Source organism: Phacochoerus africanus, chromosome 11, assembly GCF_016906955.1.
Source record: "Phacochoerus africanus isolate WHEZ1 chromosome 11, ROS_Pafr_v1, whole genome shotgun sequence".
Lineage (NCBI taxonomy): Eukaryota > Metazoa > Chordata > Mammalia > Artiodactyla > Suidae > Phacochoerus > Phacochoerus africanus.
Window position 1 is genome coordinate 19,583,682 of NC_062554.1, and position 18,465 is coordinate 19,602,146.

The window sequence follows — 18,465 nt, forward strand, 5'->3', positions numbered from 1 at the left end:
TTGTGGTTGTCAGGGTTTAGAGGAAGAGGAAAACGGGAAGCAATAAAATGATTTGGGATGAGAGAGCAGTGACAATGCACCACTTTGTAAATACACTAAAATCCTATTTAATTGTACACTTCAGAAAGGTGAATTTTATGTTGTATGAATTCTACCTCAATAAAGCTGTTGTGAACCTTAAAAGAATTTTAAAAATCTTAGTGCAAAAAGTATCTGATATATTTCAAAGAAGACTAAAGTTCATCTTTTAAAATTGGCCTGAAATTCCATAATTCATAATCAGTAATTCCTATAATTTATGTTTTAAAACATTCAAATCTATCAGATGTCAAAAAAAGGGACAAAGAAAGCTTAACTTACCCTCTTTTCACTTTTGTGAAATCAAATGCAACTTGTCTGTATGAAACTGCTTTTTCATTTAGATACCTACTATACCGCCTAATAAATGTAGACATGTCATATCCTATAAGAAAAGAAATAAAAAATGGTTTCATAAATTATTAAAATGCCAATTTGCTTAGAAAGCCAACTCATTTCTTCCACTGGCCATAATGTCTTGACATCCACCCTCAATTTAGTGATGTAAATTAAGTGACACTGAAATCTCTAATATGTTTTAAGTGTATCATGTGGCTTAGAAACCCCACCACCACCTAGAATTTCACTAAAATAATAATTCTACTTTACTTCTGACCAACATTCCTCTTTCACTTATCAGGAATTAGAAAAATATGTTTTCTCACACTTCTTTTTTTTTTTTTTGGTCTTTCTGTCTTTTCCAGGGCCGCACCTGTGGAATGTGGAGGTTCCCAGGCTAGCGGTCTAATCGGAGCTGTAGCTGCCGGCCTACGCCACAGCCACAGCAACATGGGATCTAAGCCACGTCTGCGACCTACACCACAGCTCATGGCAACGCCGGATCCTTAACCCACCAAGCGAGGGCAGGGATCGAACCCGCAACCTCATGTTCCTAGTCGGATTCATTAACCACTGAGTCATGACGGGAACTCCAAAAAAACGTTTTCTCACACTTCTTGATAACCTCCTAACATTCTATGGAACTACAACCCTCAAATCATTGATTTAATAATCTTCATACTTAAGAATCTTTAGTTGCATATTATTTAGAACAACCATAATTTATGTGGGCCAACATTATAAGCAATGAAGAAAATTACTGCACAGTACAATGAAAGAAATGGCAATATGCAAGTTAAGGTATAATAAAAAATAATTACATGAATGTTTTCAACAAAACTTTCCTAATGTTTTGTTTTATCGCCAATCATAAGATTTGAAAACTTCAGCAACATAAAATCTAATTAATATTGTTTAAAAAAAAAAAAAACAAAACAAAATTTGTGTTTTAGCTATTACCCAGCTGAAGGAAGTCTACTATATTTTGCTCCTGTCAAAGCAGGTCTACTCTGTTTTAGTTCATCGTCATCTAATATTAACTTCAATTGATGGTCTCTAATACTTTAAAGACAGTATCAAAACAATCTCCCAAAAGTAAAGTGACTGAATTTAACATAACCACCAATTAATTTATTCAGAAATTATTTCTTCAGTGGCTACTAATTTGCCACTGGAGAAAAATCAGTGAACAATAAAAAAAAAAAAAATTACTGCCTTCAGATATTCTCACAGCTACTAGTGTATTTTATAAGGTATTACATACCACATTCTTCAGCTCTCTTTAATAAGATTGTTCCCTCTAATCCTCTTTATTCCATCCTCCCTAACAGGGAAATGTCTCTTATCCATCAAGGCTCAATCTCTGAAACTCTGCCTCATCTCTTCGTGCTCCCATATTAATCTTACTCCAAGTACAGCTCAAAGCTATTAGATGTACACAATGTCTATCTCAGTAGACCAGAAGCTTGTTTATATTATACATACCTAGTATAACACTCAGTATGTATTTAATAAAACACACAAGACTCCATCCAACAAAATACATTAGCAATCAAAATTACTTTTCAAAAATACCATTGAATTATATGCTTTTAATGATCATTTCAGTCCTATTTTTATAATCTCTTTAGAAAATGCTTTAAATAAAAGGCCTAAAAATTGTTTCTCTACATAAAAGAAAGCCTTAAAACCTAACCCCTAGAAGTACTTAATTTTCATCTTAAGAAAGTAGAAAATGAGTAGTTAGTAAGACAGAAAAAAACCCACTTGGACATAAGCATATATTCTGCTCTAGAGTAGTGGCTTGAATAGTATTTTCCATACACTCTTAAAGTTCAAATTAACTGAATAAGGGGGAAAGCAGAAATAAAAAGATGAGCAGGCAGAGTTTTTTCCAGGTCCTGGAAAACAGAGCAGCTCCAGTTTCACCTGTTATATATATCCAGCTTCTATTAAAGATTTTATTTGAAAATTCTAAACTATTTAGAGCATTACATCTCACATTAACATAAAATCAATCTTATAACACTTGGTCCAAAGCATAGATTACTGACTTTCCAAAATCTCTGGAAGACTGGGTATTCAATTCATTCCAATTAATATTTCCATCTGCCAAAAGTAAATAAGTATTGAAATGGACAGTTCCTAAACACAAACATAGCTAGCCACTAAATTCCAAAGATTTTATCTCCACAAAAGCCTCAATTCAGGCCCTCATTAACCCTCTACTAGAGAGCCAAAATGATGACCAGAGCAGTCTCGAGGTCTTAAGAGCTTTATTCACTCTAATGCAATCTGTACTCAGCTACGGTGCTTTCTTTATAATACACACACACACTCCTCCTCTCCCCTCAACTCAAAAAACTGATGGTTTCTCACTGCACTATAAAAATCCTAACTCTTATCAAAATCTTCTGTGCATGATTTTGGCTCCGAAAATTTCTTGAGGGCTATCTGCAACTACATGTTCTCCAATCATCACTCTGCATTCTATTCACACTCACTTGCTCTGTAACTCTCCCTGAACGTACTCCATGTTCTTGTGCGTCTATGTACATCTATGTACCTTTGCTTAAGCCAACTCATGTCTCCATCCATATTTCAGAGCACTGCACAAATCTCACCTTCTCTAAAGATACTTCCCAGACTGAACCTTATTGCTGAATATTCCCAAGTCCTTTGGCATATCCTTTATGAGGCTCTTCCTAGAGTTAACACTCTATAATGCTCCTGGTCTAGTTTTAGACATAAGTATAACAGATCTCATTAAGACAATACACATGGACAGGTACAATAGCAGATTGTAGTGATTTCAAGTTAATTAAAAGTAAAACAAATAAAATAACAAGTGAGTATCAAAGAGCAATTCATCTGAGTAACATATTATACCTACCTTTACTACTATAACGTATGATATGCCCAAATACATTTCTTGGAATAAAGCATAAAATAATAACAGTAACAATGAAAGCAGATACCTACATAGTGTTTCCTATGTGCCAAGCATCAGTCTAATAAACACTTCATATTTATTAAGCAGGTTAAGTTTCATAACAATTCTATGGTGTGAGTGCTATCATTATTTCTTATTTTACAGATGCAGAGAGGTAACGTGACTTGCTCAAGTTTATGCTGCTGGTAAGTGGTAGAGACAGGATTCAAACCCAGGCACTCCAGTTCCAGAATCCATCTTTTCAAACCACTACCCTAAACTGTCTGTCAAAGAGTTTTACGTGTCAAGCAGTGAAGTCAATCTTAATCACATTTAAAGACAGTTTTTCCTTCCCTACAACCATCACTAAAGCATGATATTCCTCCATAACACGTTCTAAAGGACGGATTCAACTCTGCAGTAATCCCCAAATGGGTCACTCTCAATTCTCTACAATGAATAAGTTGTCTTTACCTTGCAATCCACTTTTATCCAAAAAATTGCTTAAGTTAAACAATGTGTTTCTTGAAGCCAAATACTGAATAAAACGCTGAGGGGGAAAGAAAACAAATAATTTAAGTCAAATTTAAGTACTGGCATCTAAGAAAATCTTATTTAAAAATCAGGGGAGAAAGTGATGGTTAACATACTCCATTAATCTTATAGTTTAAATCTGTCACCTTTAGCTTTCCTGTTATCAAACCCAAAAATGTAATAACATGTTTTTCCACTAGCATGCAGGAATTTATTAAAGTCTAATGCCCACAGCTATGGTGTAAAAGTTAAAAGAAAAAGAAAAAGGTACTTTTAAACAAACTAGAACCAATAAATCTGGCTTTACTAGAGCATATTACAGCTATAGCCAATCATATTCAGGTGGCACCTTTATATTAAACAGATACCTGGTGATCCGAATTTTTATGACTTTAAGATACATATCTATCTGTAATCATACAAGAGTACAGTATTACAGACATCCTCTTACTCACTGTCCAGATTAAACACATTACCATAGTCATTTTAGATCCCCTTACAGAATCTAATTACAGACACATGCCTTCAATCTCATTGCCTTCCTTCCCTCCCTCTTTAGAGGCATTACTTTTCTGAAGTAGGTTTATATCACTCCCACACACATTTTCATTATTTTAAACTGTACATAATTATTTTCTACTTTAAATTTACAGAAGTATCATACCATACTTATTCTTTCCAATGTGCTTTTTAACAACTTCTTCCCAAGAATTATCCATTTAATATATGTACATCTAGTTCATTCATTTTAAACAATGTTCTAGTATTTCAATAAACTACCCTATCATTATATATCCATTTCTTTATGGATATTTAAGTTATTTCCAATTTCACTGTTATTAATAATATTTCACTGACATCTCTGTATTGTTCTCTACTGCAAGAATACAAGAGTTTCTCAAGATACTTAAGGTTGAACTGTTGGGCCAGCCTATGTTCATCATCTCAAAATACTGTCAAAACAGTCCTCAAATGGCTTACCATAAAAACTCTACTTTAACTTCCCTTTGCATACAACCTCTAAAACAGCTAAACCAACTCCTTTCAATTTCCTTTAAAAGGATGACCTTTTTTTGTAAATGTATGCAGAGGGTTACTACCAATTTTATGTACACTATCACTTCCCTGACTCAATCTTGCTGCTCATCTGAGATCATGCCAAACTAACCAGAATTTTGAAAAGCAATATGTAAATTTATGACCCATGTTTCATCATTTATCCTAAAACAACCTGTTTGAAAAAGGTGTTAAAATATCCTAAGACAGTATTATACTCTATGATTTTCATAAGTTTTGATAATTCTTTTTCTGTGGGGGCCTGCCTATGCATAATAAGATATTGAGCATGCCAGTAGCCTCTACCTACTACATGCCAGTAGCATCCCCTCCAGTTGTGACAAGTCCCCTGGGGGTGGAAATCACCTCCTCCCCTTGCCCTATTTGAGAACCACTGTTTCATGGAATTTCCATCAACATAGGTTACTGAAATCCTATGCATGCTCTCTCACAAACTAATAACAATTGCCAATGCAAAAACCTGAAGACTGTACAAACCAGCACAAAAAAAAAATGAGCAGAGCATAAGATTTGTCTTAGCTGAAGGGAAAGAAGAGTTTAATCTAGGAGTTCCCGTCGTGGCTCAGTGGTAAACCCAACTAGGATACATGAGGATGTGGGTTTGATCCGTGGGTTTGATCCCTGGCCTCCCTCGCTCAAGGAGTTAAGGATCCAGCATTGCCCCGAGCTATTGGTGCAGGTCACAGACATGGCTCAGATCCTGTGTTGCTATGGCTGTGGTGTAGGCTGGCAGCTGTAGCTCTGATTCGACCCCCAGCCTGGGAACTTCCATATATGCCACAGGTACAGCCATAAAAAGCAAAAAAAAAAAAAAAGAAGAGTTTAATCTAAAAACCACATTGAAACACTACCTTTCTCTTCCTGTCAGGCAACTGTGATGGCAGTCAACTTTCTGTTTGTCTTTATAAGGGTTTTGCTTCTGGTACTATTGCCTTAGCCACTACTGATAATTTTCATCTTTATCCAGCATATCTGGTTATACTTGTTGCTTTTTCTTTTTAAAGAATAAACTACATATTAAAAAAAAAATCTAAGAAATACATGTAAGCCTGAAATGCCTCTGAATAAATGATCATGATCTTAGGTAAATATATTCCTGATAAAAACAGAAACTATTATCCTAGTTAAGATCAAAATGTTTGAAGCTAGTATAACCAAATTTTTCTGTTGACTCTGTACACTGCTTATAATGAATTAGAAAGCAACTGAAAACATATGTCCTAAAAATGGTCATGGTGTGTTACCTAAGTAATCATATTTAGGTAACACTTCTGGATGATTTTTAAAACTTAAAAATTACAAATAAAATCATTCAATGTAATGCTGTAACAATGAGTAACTAACCAGAAAACTAAATTTCCAGCAAAGGGAAGAGTAAAGAAAATTGTGGAACATAAAAGATGATAAATACAAAGAACACAGAACATGGAGATGCTTATTAAGATGTGATATATAAGAAAAGTTAAATATAATATTTTATCTAAATTATGATTATAGCTACAAAAAAACACTTTTGGACAAGACCAGAAGGGAATACCAAAACATGCAACAAATTGTTGCAATGTAAGAGTTGTGGGCAAATTTCTGCTCCAATTCTGAGCTTGAATGATGCTCTATTTGGTATCTGTCGAAGCTGACAGCAGTCTCATGACTGAAAAATCCAAAGTAATGTGTAAAATAATGGATGTCAAAAAGTCATTATGCTCCCCAGTTCGACACCAATGAATAAAGTTCCTCCCCATCTCCATGGGAGCTATCTCCCAGCAACCAGTGGTTTACGTTTTTCTAAGGCACATTCCAAGGTATTAGATTTACCTAATTCCACTCAAATTTTCTTTTAAGCCAATTTAAAATTTTCCTTTTGATACAATTTTACAAGTCAGTATACTTGGCTGGGAAAATCACTTAAAAACTAAAAAATTAGGAGTTCCCGTCGTGGCTCAGTGGCTAACGAATCCGACTAGGAACCATGAGGTTGCGGGTTCGGTCCCTGCCCTTGCTCAGTGGGTTAAGGATCCGGCGTTGCCGTGAGCTGTGGTGTAGGTTGCAGACGCGGCTCGGATCCCGCGTTGCTGTGGCTCTGGCGTAGGCCGGTGGCTACAGCTCTGATTCAACCCCTAGCCTGGGAACCTCCATATGCCGCGGAGCGGCCCAAGAAATAGCAACAACAACAACAAAAAAGATAAAAGACAAAAAAATAAATAAATAAATAAAAAATTAGGAGTTCCTGTCGTGGCTCAGTGGTTAACGAATCCAACTAGGAACCATGAGGTTTCGGGTTCGATCCCTGGCCTTGCTCAGTGGGTTAAGGATCAAGTGTTGCCATGATCTGTGGTGTAGGTCGCAGAGGCAGCTCGGATCCCACATTGCTGTGGCTCTGGCGTAGGCCAGCGGCTACAGCTCCAATTGGACCCCTAGCCTGGGAACTTCCATGTCTCGGGATCGGCCCTAGAAAAGGCAAAAAGGCAAAAACAGAACTCAAAAATTAGTTGTTAGGCTATTACAGAAAATAAGATGATACTTGCCAAACATTAAATTGTACAAGCTTATACATCTTATTTGCTACCCTTTAGGGCAACAAAGACTCTCAACACAACTCTCTGCTGAAGAAGGCATTCTTCTAACAGTCACTCTCAGCAAAATGCCATCTTAGTGTTAATATCACAGCCCTGAACTAGGCAAAGCTTCTACGGACAACTATATGAGATCAGAATGAAATCTTACTGGGCTATTTAAAAAAATGAATACAGACAATCTGTACACAAAGGCCTGCAAAAACAAGTGCTACTTAAAGAATCCATCTCTAGGCATTACTCTTTGCTTCTTAATCCCATTACTGAAGTCCTCTACGCTCTCACTCACTTTCTGCTTTCTGACTTAGAGGCCATCTCTCCTCAAGGTGTAGTGGGTCCACAATTATATTTCTGCATAAGTACCTTTCCTTTTTACCTGTATTTTTCAGTTGCTATAGCCATTCCTGAAGTGTCAGAGGGAGAAGCTGAATAATCAGTCAACATACAAGCACACCTGTTAACCAAATATACTGCTTACCTCATTTCCATACACCATCAAATGATGAGTTGTAATGAGAGATTTGAAGACCACCACCCAACTACTGTTAGTAGTCCTTTCAAATAAACTGTCTGCCAACTGCGGGATATTCACATTCATCTCATTTGTGCACTGAATTAAGTCTGCAATATATTAAAAAAAAAAGAAGATTAATTTACTCTGGCTTTCATTTACTGTTAATGTAAGATCTACATCCTATTGGGGTAAAGATCTAACAGAGTGGAACAACAATAGATAGTTTGGAGAAGTTGTTAAAAAAATCTCTCAGGAGAACAACTGAAATAGTACTTCTACCTGAGAAGTAAAGAGGGCATTGATTAATATCACATAATTGATCAATAATACCAAAGTAAATCAAACTCCCTTCACCTTCTGAGTATTTTTACTTATTTCAAAAGGAACTGTTTCAAAGCCTTGAGGAATTTTCAGTTCTCTCACTACTCATAAACCTTCAGAGTTACAACACTAATAATTTGCACCACATTAAAAAAAAAACCTTAAAAATTCCTATAAATGGAAGCATGAACGAGCTGAGTATCAAACACCCTTACTAATATCCTCCCCAGAAAGCTGTGTTTGCATTAATAGAAAGATACAGCAGGTATGTGATCTGTGAGTGGGAAGATTCTGTTTATATAAAATTCCCATTCTTTTCTCCCTTCAGTTCTGTTGACTTAGCTCATTTTTCACTTAATATCAACTACCTTACATTGACAAATAAAGCTGAAAATAAACTAAAAGTTTCACAGTGCAATAAATTTCCAAATAAAAAATGACCCAAGAACCATACTCAATTATTATTCGGAAAACAGTTAAAACACTGTAGGTTCTAATTTTATATTTCAAAATACAAATAAGTGTAAAGCATTACCATAAAGAGTCTAATATACAATTGTTTCAGCACCAAAACTGAAAACGAATTCCTTTTTCTTTTTTTTTTGTCTTTTCTGGGGCAGACAAGGTTCTAATTTTATATTTCAAAATACAAATAAGTGTAAAGCATTACCATAAAGAGTCTAATATACAATTGTTTCAGCACCAAAACTGAAAACGAATTCCTTTTTCTTTTTTTTTTGTCTTTTCTGGGGCAGACAAGGTTCTAATTTTATATTTCAAAATACAAATAAGTGTAAAGCATTACCATAAAGAGTCTAATATACAATTGTTTCAGCACCAAAACTGAAAACGAATTCCTTTTTCTTTTTTTTTTCGTCTTTTCTGGGGCCGCATCCATGGCATATGGAGGTTCCCAGGCTAGGGGTCTAACTGGAGCTGAAGTCGCTGGCCTACTCCACAGACATAGCAACAGGGGATCCAAGCCACGTCTGTGACCTACACCACAGCTCATGGCAACATCGGAGCCTTAACCCACTGAGCAAGGCCAGGGATCGAACTTGCAACCTCATGGTTCCTAGTTGGATTCGTCAACCACTGAGCCACGACAGGAACTCCGAAAATGAATTCTTAATATGACTCAGGCTCACCTCCAATCTGCTTCAGAGATATAAGCGGCAAATTCAATGAAGAAAATACAAAATATGGTTCAATTTAGAGAATGAAGAGGAAGACCAAGAAATGAGTTGTTTTAAAATATGCATGAAACAAAAATATATAAATCCCTCAGTTATAACTACCATAAAAGGAAAAAATTATTTCTGCCTCATTAGCAGTTTCTCCACTTTTAATCCTCAATACCTAATGATGAAATATGAATTCAAGTGACCTAACTTGGCTGTGACTGCTAGCAAGAAACATAAATGTAACTATGACCATGCCTATAAGCCTTCAAAAATGTTTGTTCTAACAGGTCCAATTATTATACAAAGTAATATTTGATAAGCAAATGCATTTCAGATAAGCAGTCACCCTAGCAAACAAGGCTTGAGGAACAAAGCACCAAACAGTCAGAGTGCCCACAGAATGAAAGGCTTTCACAATTCAGACTACTTACAACAAAAATTAAATAGTACATTCAACTCGGTTTGTACCATTCAGCCTCTGATATTTTACTTGAGGTTATTTTAGAATTTCATTTCTGCCTTCTTAAATAGCACTCTATACCTGTCTTACGGCAATGAATATACTGTGCTTGCCGTATTCCCAAAGCTAAAGTTTGCTGTCTCTCTCAAAACATAATGTACTGGGTTCAAGGCCTGCCTATGTCTTGCTCATTCTGAATCCTTTCAAACTTCAAGCATACTGGTCAAGTTCTGAATTTAATTATAAGTTATATCTCTAGCTTTTTTTTTCTATCAATTTATCTATATTTTCTAAATCCTTCCAGAAACTATCCTATCTTAAGCTATTCAATACTTAGTTACTTTCTCACAATGACACTGACAGTCATTTTATTTTTTTTAGTCTTCAAAATTGAACCTATCAAAAAATTGTCACAGTACCGCCCAAGGGTGTTCCTATCTGAATGCCTTTGTCCATAAACACTCCCTAGAGCCAATCAGTAACCAAGTCTCTTAAAGTTCTAGCAATCCATCCTTTCCCTCTCCATCCCACTATCACTACCCAAAGCCAGAGTTCAAATCCTGTTTTTCCATAACTAGAAGTTACCATTTCGGGGAGCATGCAGAAATTGGGGAGAAAGATTATCATGCTCTCTGCAGGGTTTTTTGGCATCTAACATCATGGACAAGGGAGATTGTCAGGCAATGCACAATTAATACTGCACAATTAAAAACTGCTCCAAGTTTCCACTGTGGCTTGGTGATAATGAACCCAACTAGTATCCATGAGGATGCGGGTTCAATCCCTGGCCTTGCTCAGTGGGTTAAGGATCTGGCGTTGCTGTGAGCTGTGGTGTAGGTCACAGATATGGCTCAGATCCTACATTGCTGTGGATGTGGTATAGGCCAGCAGCTACAGCTCCAATTTAGTCCCTAGCCTGGGAACTTCCATATGCTTCAGGTATGCCCCCTGCCCCCCAAAAAACCTGCCCCACCTAAAACTGACCCCACTGAGAAAATGCTGGACTGACTGTCCTCTTCACTTCTAAGGATATCTACTTTGGGGTTTCACCCACCCCACACTCCCAAACATTCTCTAAACTGGACAAAGAATGACCTATAACACAACACTGACTGTCACTGACTAACATCAATGATGTCCCCACTGCTTACAGGACTGGCATACATTTCCTCTTTGTCAATATCCTCCTTGAATTTTGGCTTCCAATATGGAACCATTTTCCAGTTTTCTGTAAGGTACCTTGTTGCCTCACACCCACAACCTTCCATTCTTGCTTTTTCTTCAAAATGAATGACGTCTTCTCCTTTGTGAAATCATTTCCTCCACAGACTAAAGTACCTGCCACACAGTCACTAAAGCTGTCACATGATCCCATACTTTCACTATTGACTTCCACATCATTCTCTTCTACTAGATTGAGAGATCTTAAAAGGAACCACAAACATTTTTGTGAGTAATTTCACAGGGAGGTAAGTAAACTGCTAGATCAGTCAGACAGAACCTGATTTCAAATGAAGCCAACAACTACAGTATTTTATATTCTGTGTGTGTGTGTGTGTGTGTGTGTATATATTCATTCTACCTACACTATATTCTCTTTGTGATCAGTTCTCTTCTCTGGACACTTTGCTTCAGTTACACTGATGTCTCCTTTGCAATGCCTCCCATCAATCAAGTACCCTCACCTCAGGTGCTCAGGGTGTCTGTTCCTTCCGCCCAGAACAGTCTTCTCCCAGAAACCCACGTTTCTCTTACTCCCCAACTTTACTCCTATAGATCTTTGCTCAAATGACACCCTATCAGATGAACAGCTCTCAATATTAAAAATAATAAGGGCTTGCACTCTTTTACCTCCAAACCCTCACTATACCCCCTTATTCTGCTTTATTTCTCTCTCAAGCACTTATCATCACCTAACTTACTTTAATTAATGTCTTTGTCTCTTAATTAAAGTAATGTAGGCAGGGCTCTACTAAGTTCTCTGCTATATCCCCAAAGGCCTAGAATAGTTTAACACATATAATGGTCACTCGTAGTTTTTCAATAAATATGTTCATTTTAGTATGTATATGGATAGTCCTAGCCGGACTTTTAAAAAACATTCAAAATGGCATTATTTAATACAAAGACTAAACCAAAAATCTACAACTCTTTGCTCAACCTGCTATTCCCAAAAGGCTGAAAAAACAAAGCTGAGCCTATTACAAATGTGAATACTTTCAAATTTCAAGTTAAAGAGGATCTAACAAATAATGGTATGAAAACTATACAGTATGCTTTAGAAATGACCACATAAAAACTAAAGGAAAACTCCAGAAGCCAAAATATAACACTTCACATATAACAGGAAAAATGAGACAGAGTACATGCATGAGTTCAGAGTGGATCAAATGCAAAAACCAAAGATATGCAAACATTATTGGGAGAAAAAAAATACTGCACAGTAACAAACTCTGCAGAACACTCTTCCCCCTAGTATTTGAACTCAACCAGTCATTTTCTCCACCTGTGATTCTTCTCTGAACAATGTTTCTACTTAACAGCAATAACTTGAAAGTGCTTCTAAGTCTGAGCTCCAAAAACTCAGGAAGGAAAATATTTTCCCCACCTCTAACCAAAAGAGAATCATTTCAAACAAGTTGAGCATAATATGGGAATCTTGATAGCTACTGCTTTTCTCATTCTCAATCCAGATCTCATTTCTCAAAAAGCACAAACTTGGTGCTTGGCATTAAACTTCCTTTACCAATCAAAAGGCTTCCGAAGTAGAAACACATTTTATATTTGACTTTGTTATTATTTACTTTAAGAATATAAAAACCAAAAAAACTTGTAATATGATATTATTAAGAAATCCTAGGAGTTCCTGTCATGGCGCAGTGGTTAACAAATCCGACTAGGAACCGTGAGGTTGTGGGTTTGATCCCTGGCCTCACTCAGTGGGTTAAGGACCCAGCGTTGCCGTGAGCTGTGGTGTAGGTTGCAGACTCAGCTCAGATACAGCGTCGCTGTGGCTGTGGCGTAAGCCGGTGGCTACAGCTCTGATTAGACCCCTAGCCTGGGAACCTCCATATGCCGTGGGAGCGGCCCTAGAAAAGGCAAAAAGACAAAAAGACAAAAAAAAAAGAAAAAATAAATCCTAAATCTGACATTCAAAAAAATAACTACTATATGGCATACAGATTCTCTGCTTTAGATATAGGTGAGAATTCATGAGGATTTCAAGTATTTAAGGGCAGGAAGAACAAGGCCTACTATGGAAATGAAGAGCATTTTTCCATACAGAGATAGAAGGAACCAATTCCTACTATACAAACAAAATGCTCTTTTATTATTCGATATTTAATATGCCTCTCCAACAAACAAGATCTAGGGCAGATAAAGTAAATTTTAATTTTATTAATACATATAAAGTGCTTGCTCACAGGTAAGGTCAGAGGAGTTCACTACCAAGTAACAAATTTGCTAAGAGAATTAAATTTTCGTGAAAGATAAGGGTGCTTCGAAATATCCAACTAGCCAAGTTAAGTCCTACATTTCTAACTTTAAAAAAACCAGAAAAGGAGTGAAATGCAAAAAAGTATTTTTGTACTCAGGGGAGACTGTTCAGCAAAGTACAAAAAAATTTAGAAATAACACTATCAAATGGTTTCATTAATCTTACAGTCATATTCCTAAAGCAGGCCACAAACCTGTATAGCTCTCCCCAGAGAGTTCACCCATTTCAGAAATTTGCGTGCCTTGGTGTGTGCTTGCAGAGTTAAGTCAGGCAACTCTGCCAGTGGCAGGCACCTCTAGCACAATGTAGAGCCCTCAAATTCCCATCCAAACAGGCACCTACTTTGCTATATCAAAAGTATGCTGACTCCCAAGAAAATTTTCTAAAAAATGAGCTTGCCTAAAAATAGTCTTTAAAAAAAATATACACACACACACATATAATAATCATGTAGTCACACCTCTTTCAAAAGAATCACTTTGAAAGATATTCCCAATGCCTTAAGAAACAATTTTAGTAACATAAGACTGATTTCTTCAATCATCTAGAAAACTGAAGATGCACTCAATTTGGAAGGCAAATTAAGTGGTTCATCAAATGTTGCTTCACCGACCAGATCTTTGAAATTTTTCCTGGGTAGGAGTACAAATAAAAAGTATAAGTATTCACCAAGAAATAGTAACTAGAGGATAAGAAAATAGTTTCTGAACTTTTGCTATGAATTATCAGCATAATTTTTTTCACTTAGCAAAAAACTGAAAGTACTTAGAAAAAGGCAAGTTGATATCAGACTTTAGCTGAAAGATGTCCAAGAAAGAAGAATTAACTGTTTTTTATTTTAGTCCATTCAGTTTTTTGTGTAAAGTGTCACAAAGTATGGTCCAAATTAAGATGTAACTGTCACAATTTTATCTTTAAAGTGTGTGGGGTCCTCTGTGAGAAATATGTTATACTTTCACCTAATTTCCACTAAAATTAACTCAAAAATATAATTTTTACAGACTGATTAATATCTTAAGAAATAAATCTAACTAACATTTTTTTTTTTTTTGAGGACAGCACCTGTGGCATATGGAAATTCCTGGGTCCAGGGTCAAACTGGAGCTGCAGCTGCCTGCCTACACCATAACCACAGCAACCTTGGATCCCAGCCGCATCTATGACCTACTCCACAGCTTGCGGCAACACTGGATCCTTAACCCAGTGAGCAAGGCCAGAGATCATCCTCATGGATACTAGTATACTAGTCAGGTTCTTTTTGTTGTTGCTGTTGTCTTTGTAGGACCGCACCTGCAGCATATGGAGGTTCCCAGGCAAGGGGTCCAATTGGACTGTAGCTGCTGGCCTACACCACAGCCGTAGCAATTCGGGATCTGAGCCGCATCTGTGACCTACATCACAGGTCACAACAATGCCAGATCCTTAAGTCACTGAGGGAAACCAGGGATTGAACCCACGTCCTCATGGATGCTAGTCAGATTCGTTAACCACTGAGCCACAACAGGAACTCCCTAGTCAGATTCTAAACCCACTAATCCACAATGGGAACTCCTAACCAACATTCTAACTGGATGTTAAAATTAAAACTAGGGGAAGACTCATATAATACAGAATGCTCAGTAACAAATATTGAATTAATTTAAGATGAGAGAAAGGGGCATTCAAAATACTGAAATGACAAAGATATCCAAATGGCTTTGATAGATGAACTATGAAGCTATAAGGTATATAAGTCACAATGTAAGTGGATGCATCCAATAATGGAGGAATAGTTCATTAATTAGTCTGACAATAAAACACCATAAGGCCAATAAATACACGGCAAAAAAGTTGAGAGGGGAAAACGCTCATGGTATATCATATCAAAACCACATTAAAGAACACAACAGAAGGAGTTCTCGTCGTGGCGCAGTAGTTAAGGAATCCAACTAGGAACTATGAGGTTGCGGGTTCGATCCCTGCCCTTGCTCAGTGGGTTAAAGATCTGGCGTTGCCATGAGCTGTGGTGTGGGTTGCAGATGCAGCTCAGATCCCAAGTTGCTGTGGCTGTGGCGTAAGCCGGTGGCTACAGCTCCAATTTGACCCCTAGCCTGGGACCCTCCATATGCTGCAGGAGAGGCTCAAGAAAAGGCAATAAGACAAAAAAAAAAAAAAAAAAGGAACACAACAGAATAAGATTTCATTTTGATAAAGTCACAGATGTATACTGTATTTGTCCAAATATACAGTGACATAAAAAGAATTCAACACTTACAAAACTACTCAGCAACTAAGTTATATACAAATACATACTTAAACCAATACGTAAGGGAACTATATCACTGTTATGTCCATAATTTTACGAATTTCAGTAAGGACTTCTCATGTTACATAGCAAACACCAATCCTTTACTATAATTCACTCCAGACCCTCCGGAGCAATCAGTGGCAGAAAGGACAGCAAAGACAAGCCCCTTTACTTCCTCAAGGATGTGAGGAAGAGGTAAAAAAGCATAAGATTTGCATGGTGTAACATTTGGCAGCCACTGTTACAGAGCCAAGACAATATTTTGAACACAAGTTTTTTTTTTTTTTTTTGTCTTTTTGCTATTTCGTGGGCCGCTCTCGCGGCATATGGAAGTTCCCAGGCTAGGGGTCCAATCGGAGCTGTAGCCACCAGAGCCACAGCAACGCAGGATCCGAGCTGCGTCTGCGACCTACACCACAGCTCACGGCAACGCCGGATCCTTAACCCACTGAACAAGGCCAGGGATAGAACCCACAACCTCATCATTCCTAGTCGGATTCGTTAACCACTGCGCCACGACGGGAACTCCTGAACACAAGTTTAATCTCTCACCATGCAAGGTGAGTCTTGAGCAATCTCCAGAATCCACAAAAGAAGCAAGGCAAGCTCTCATTAAGAAAAAAAAAATTTGCAACTGCAGTAAAAATCAACCTGTTAGCACAACTAGATATGCTATTTCTGTCACTACTTTTCTGCAAAATCAATGAACTAATAAGGATTCACACATGCGAAAACTAAAAAACGTAGAGAGCGCTAAAATCTGATAACATTTGAGTATAGTTATATTAACAGTAGAATAGTACAGTACAGTTACATTGGGTTATTGAGTAGTAAGTTCTTCTTCCATTTTAACTATTTTTTAAATCACCATGTAAAAGGAGAGTTTTTTTCCCCCTCATAAAAACTATTCGACAGAAAAGCTGCTTATAAACCTTTACAAATTCCCTCATTATCTGGCTCTGTTTATTTTAAACAAAGTTTTTTTTTAAGAAGATATATTAACCTGAAAACACCTCCATCAGTGCTAATTACACTGATTAGGATTAGGGTTTAGGGTTAGGGTTAATTTCTTTTTTTTTTTTTTTGGTCTTTTTGCCTTTTCTAGGGCCGCTCCTGTGGCATATGGAGGTTCCCAGGCTAGAGGTTGAATTGGAGCTATAGTCACCGGCCTACACCAGAGCCATAGCAACACGGGATCCGAGCCGCGTCTGCAACCTACACCACAGCTCACGGCAACGCCGGATCCTTAACCCACTGAGCAAGGGCAGGGACCGAACCCACAACCTCATGGTTCCTAGTCGGATTCATTAACCACTGTGCCATGACTGGAACTCCAAGGGTTAGGGTTAATTTCTTAAGGAAAAGTAATAAAACAAATAAAAGATATTTAGGAGCTGTTGGGTGTCTTCAGAACATTTTAAAAACCAACAGAAGAGAAAGGACTGACCTCCATATCTGTGACAAAGGAAAGCAGCAGAACCTAAAAGGGAATATCTAAGAAAGAATTTGGATGGAGCTAGGTAAACAAAGTCATCTCTAAAGTACTCTACATTAATATTTGGCTGAAATTTAGTTCTTATGTCACTGAGGAACACCAGCCAAGTTTGCTGAGTTGTCCATACTTTAATTTTAAGAAGTGCAAAATGTCACACCATTCACGAAAATAAACTCAAAATGGCTTAAAGACTTAAATATAAGACAAGACACCATCAAAATCCTGGAAGAGAACATAAGCAAAACATTCTCTGACATAAGCTTATGAATATTTTCTCAGGTCAGTCTCCCAAAGCAACAGAAATAAGAGCAAAAATAAACCAATGGGACCTAATCAAACTGACAAGCTTTTGCACAGCACAGGAAACCAAAAAGAAAACAAAAAGACAACTTACGGAATGGGAGAAAATAGTTTCAAATGACACAACTGACAAGGGCTTAATCTCTAGAATATACAAGCAACTTATACAACTCTACAACAAAAAAGCCAACAACCCAATTGAAAAATGGGCAGAAGACCTGAATAGACATTTTTCCAAGGAAGATATACAGATGGTCAACAAGCACAAGAAAAAATGCTCAGCACCACTGATTGTTAGAGAAATGCAAATCAAAACTACCATGAGGTACCAACTCATGCCAGTCAGAATAGCCATCATCAATAAGTCCACAAATAACAAATGCTGGAGGGGTTGTGGAGAAAAGGGAACTCTCCTGCACTGTTGGTGGGAATGTAAATTGGTACAACCGCTATGGAGATCAGTATGGAGATACCTTAGAAATCTATACATAGAACTACCATACGACCCAGCTATCCCACTCTTGGGCATATGTCCAGAAAAACTTTCCTTGAAAAACACACATGCACCCACATGTTCATTGCAGCTCTATTCACAATAGCCAAGACATGGAAACAACCCAAATGTCCATCGACAGATGACTGGATTAGGAAGATGTGGTATATATACACAATGGAATACCACTCAGCCATAAAAAAGAACAAAATAATGCCATTTGCAGTAACATGGATGGAACTAGAGACTCTCATCCTGAGTGAAGTAAGTCAGAAAGAGAAAGACAAATACCATATGATATCACTTATATCTGGAATCTAATATACGGCACAAGTGAACCTTTCCACAGAAAAGAAAATCATGGACTTGCAGAATAAAC

General features: G+C 37.2%; 1 protein-coding gene across 23 annotated transcripts in view; it reads right to left on the minus strand.

Moving 5' to 3' along the window:
- PICALM (phosphatidylinositol binding clathrin assembly protein) overlaps nucleotides 1–18,465 on the minus strand; it is a 111,709-nt gene that overhangs the window by 69,499 nt on the left and 23,745 nt on the right. For 22 of the 23 annotated variants that reach the window (XM_047752876.1, XM_047752875.1, XM_047752874.1 and 19 more), the window contains exons 2-4: nucleotides 8,012–8,154; nucleotides 3,824–3,899; nucleotides 361–463 (exon numbers count right to left, since the gene is read on the minus strand). The exons of the other annotated variant lie outside the window; for it this stretch is intronic. In XM_047752876.1, the coding sequence (XP_047608832.1) occupies nucleotides 361–463; nucleotides 3,824–3,899; nucleotides 8,012–8,154 (322 nt within the window). The remainder of the gene's footprint in view (nucleotides 1–360; nucleotides 464–3,823; nucleotides 3,900–8,011; nucleotides 8,155–18,465) is intronic. 23 annotated transcript variants of the gene reach the window in all.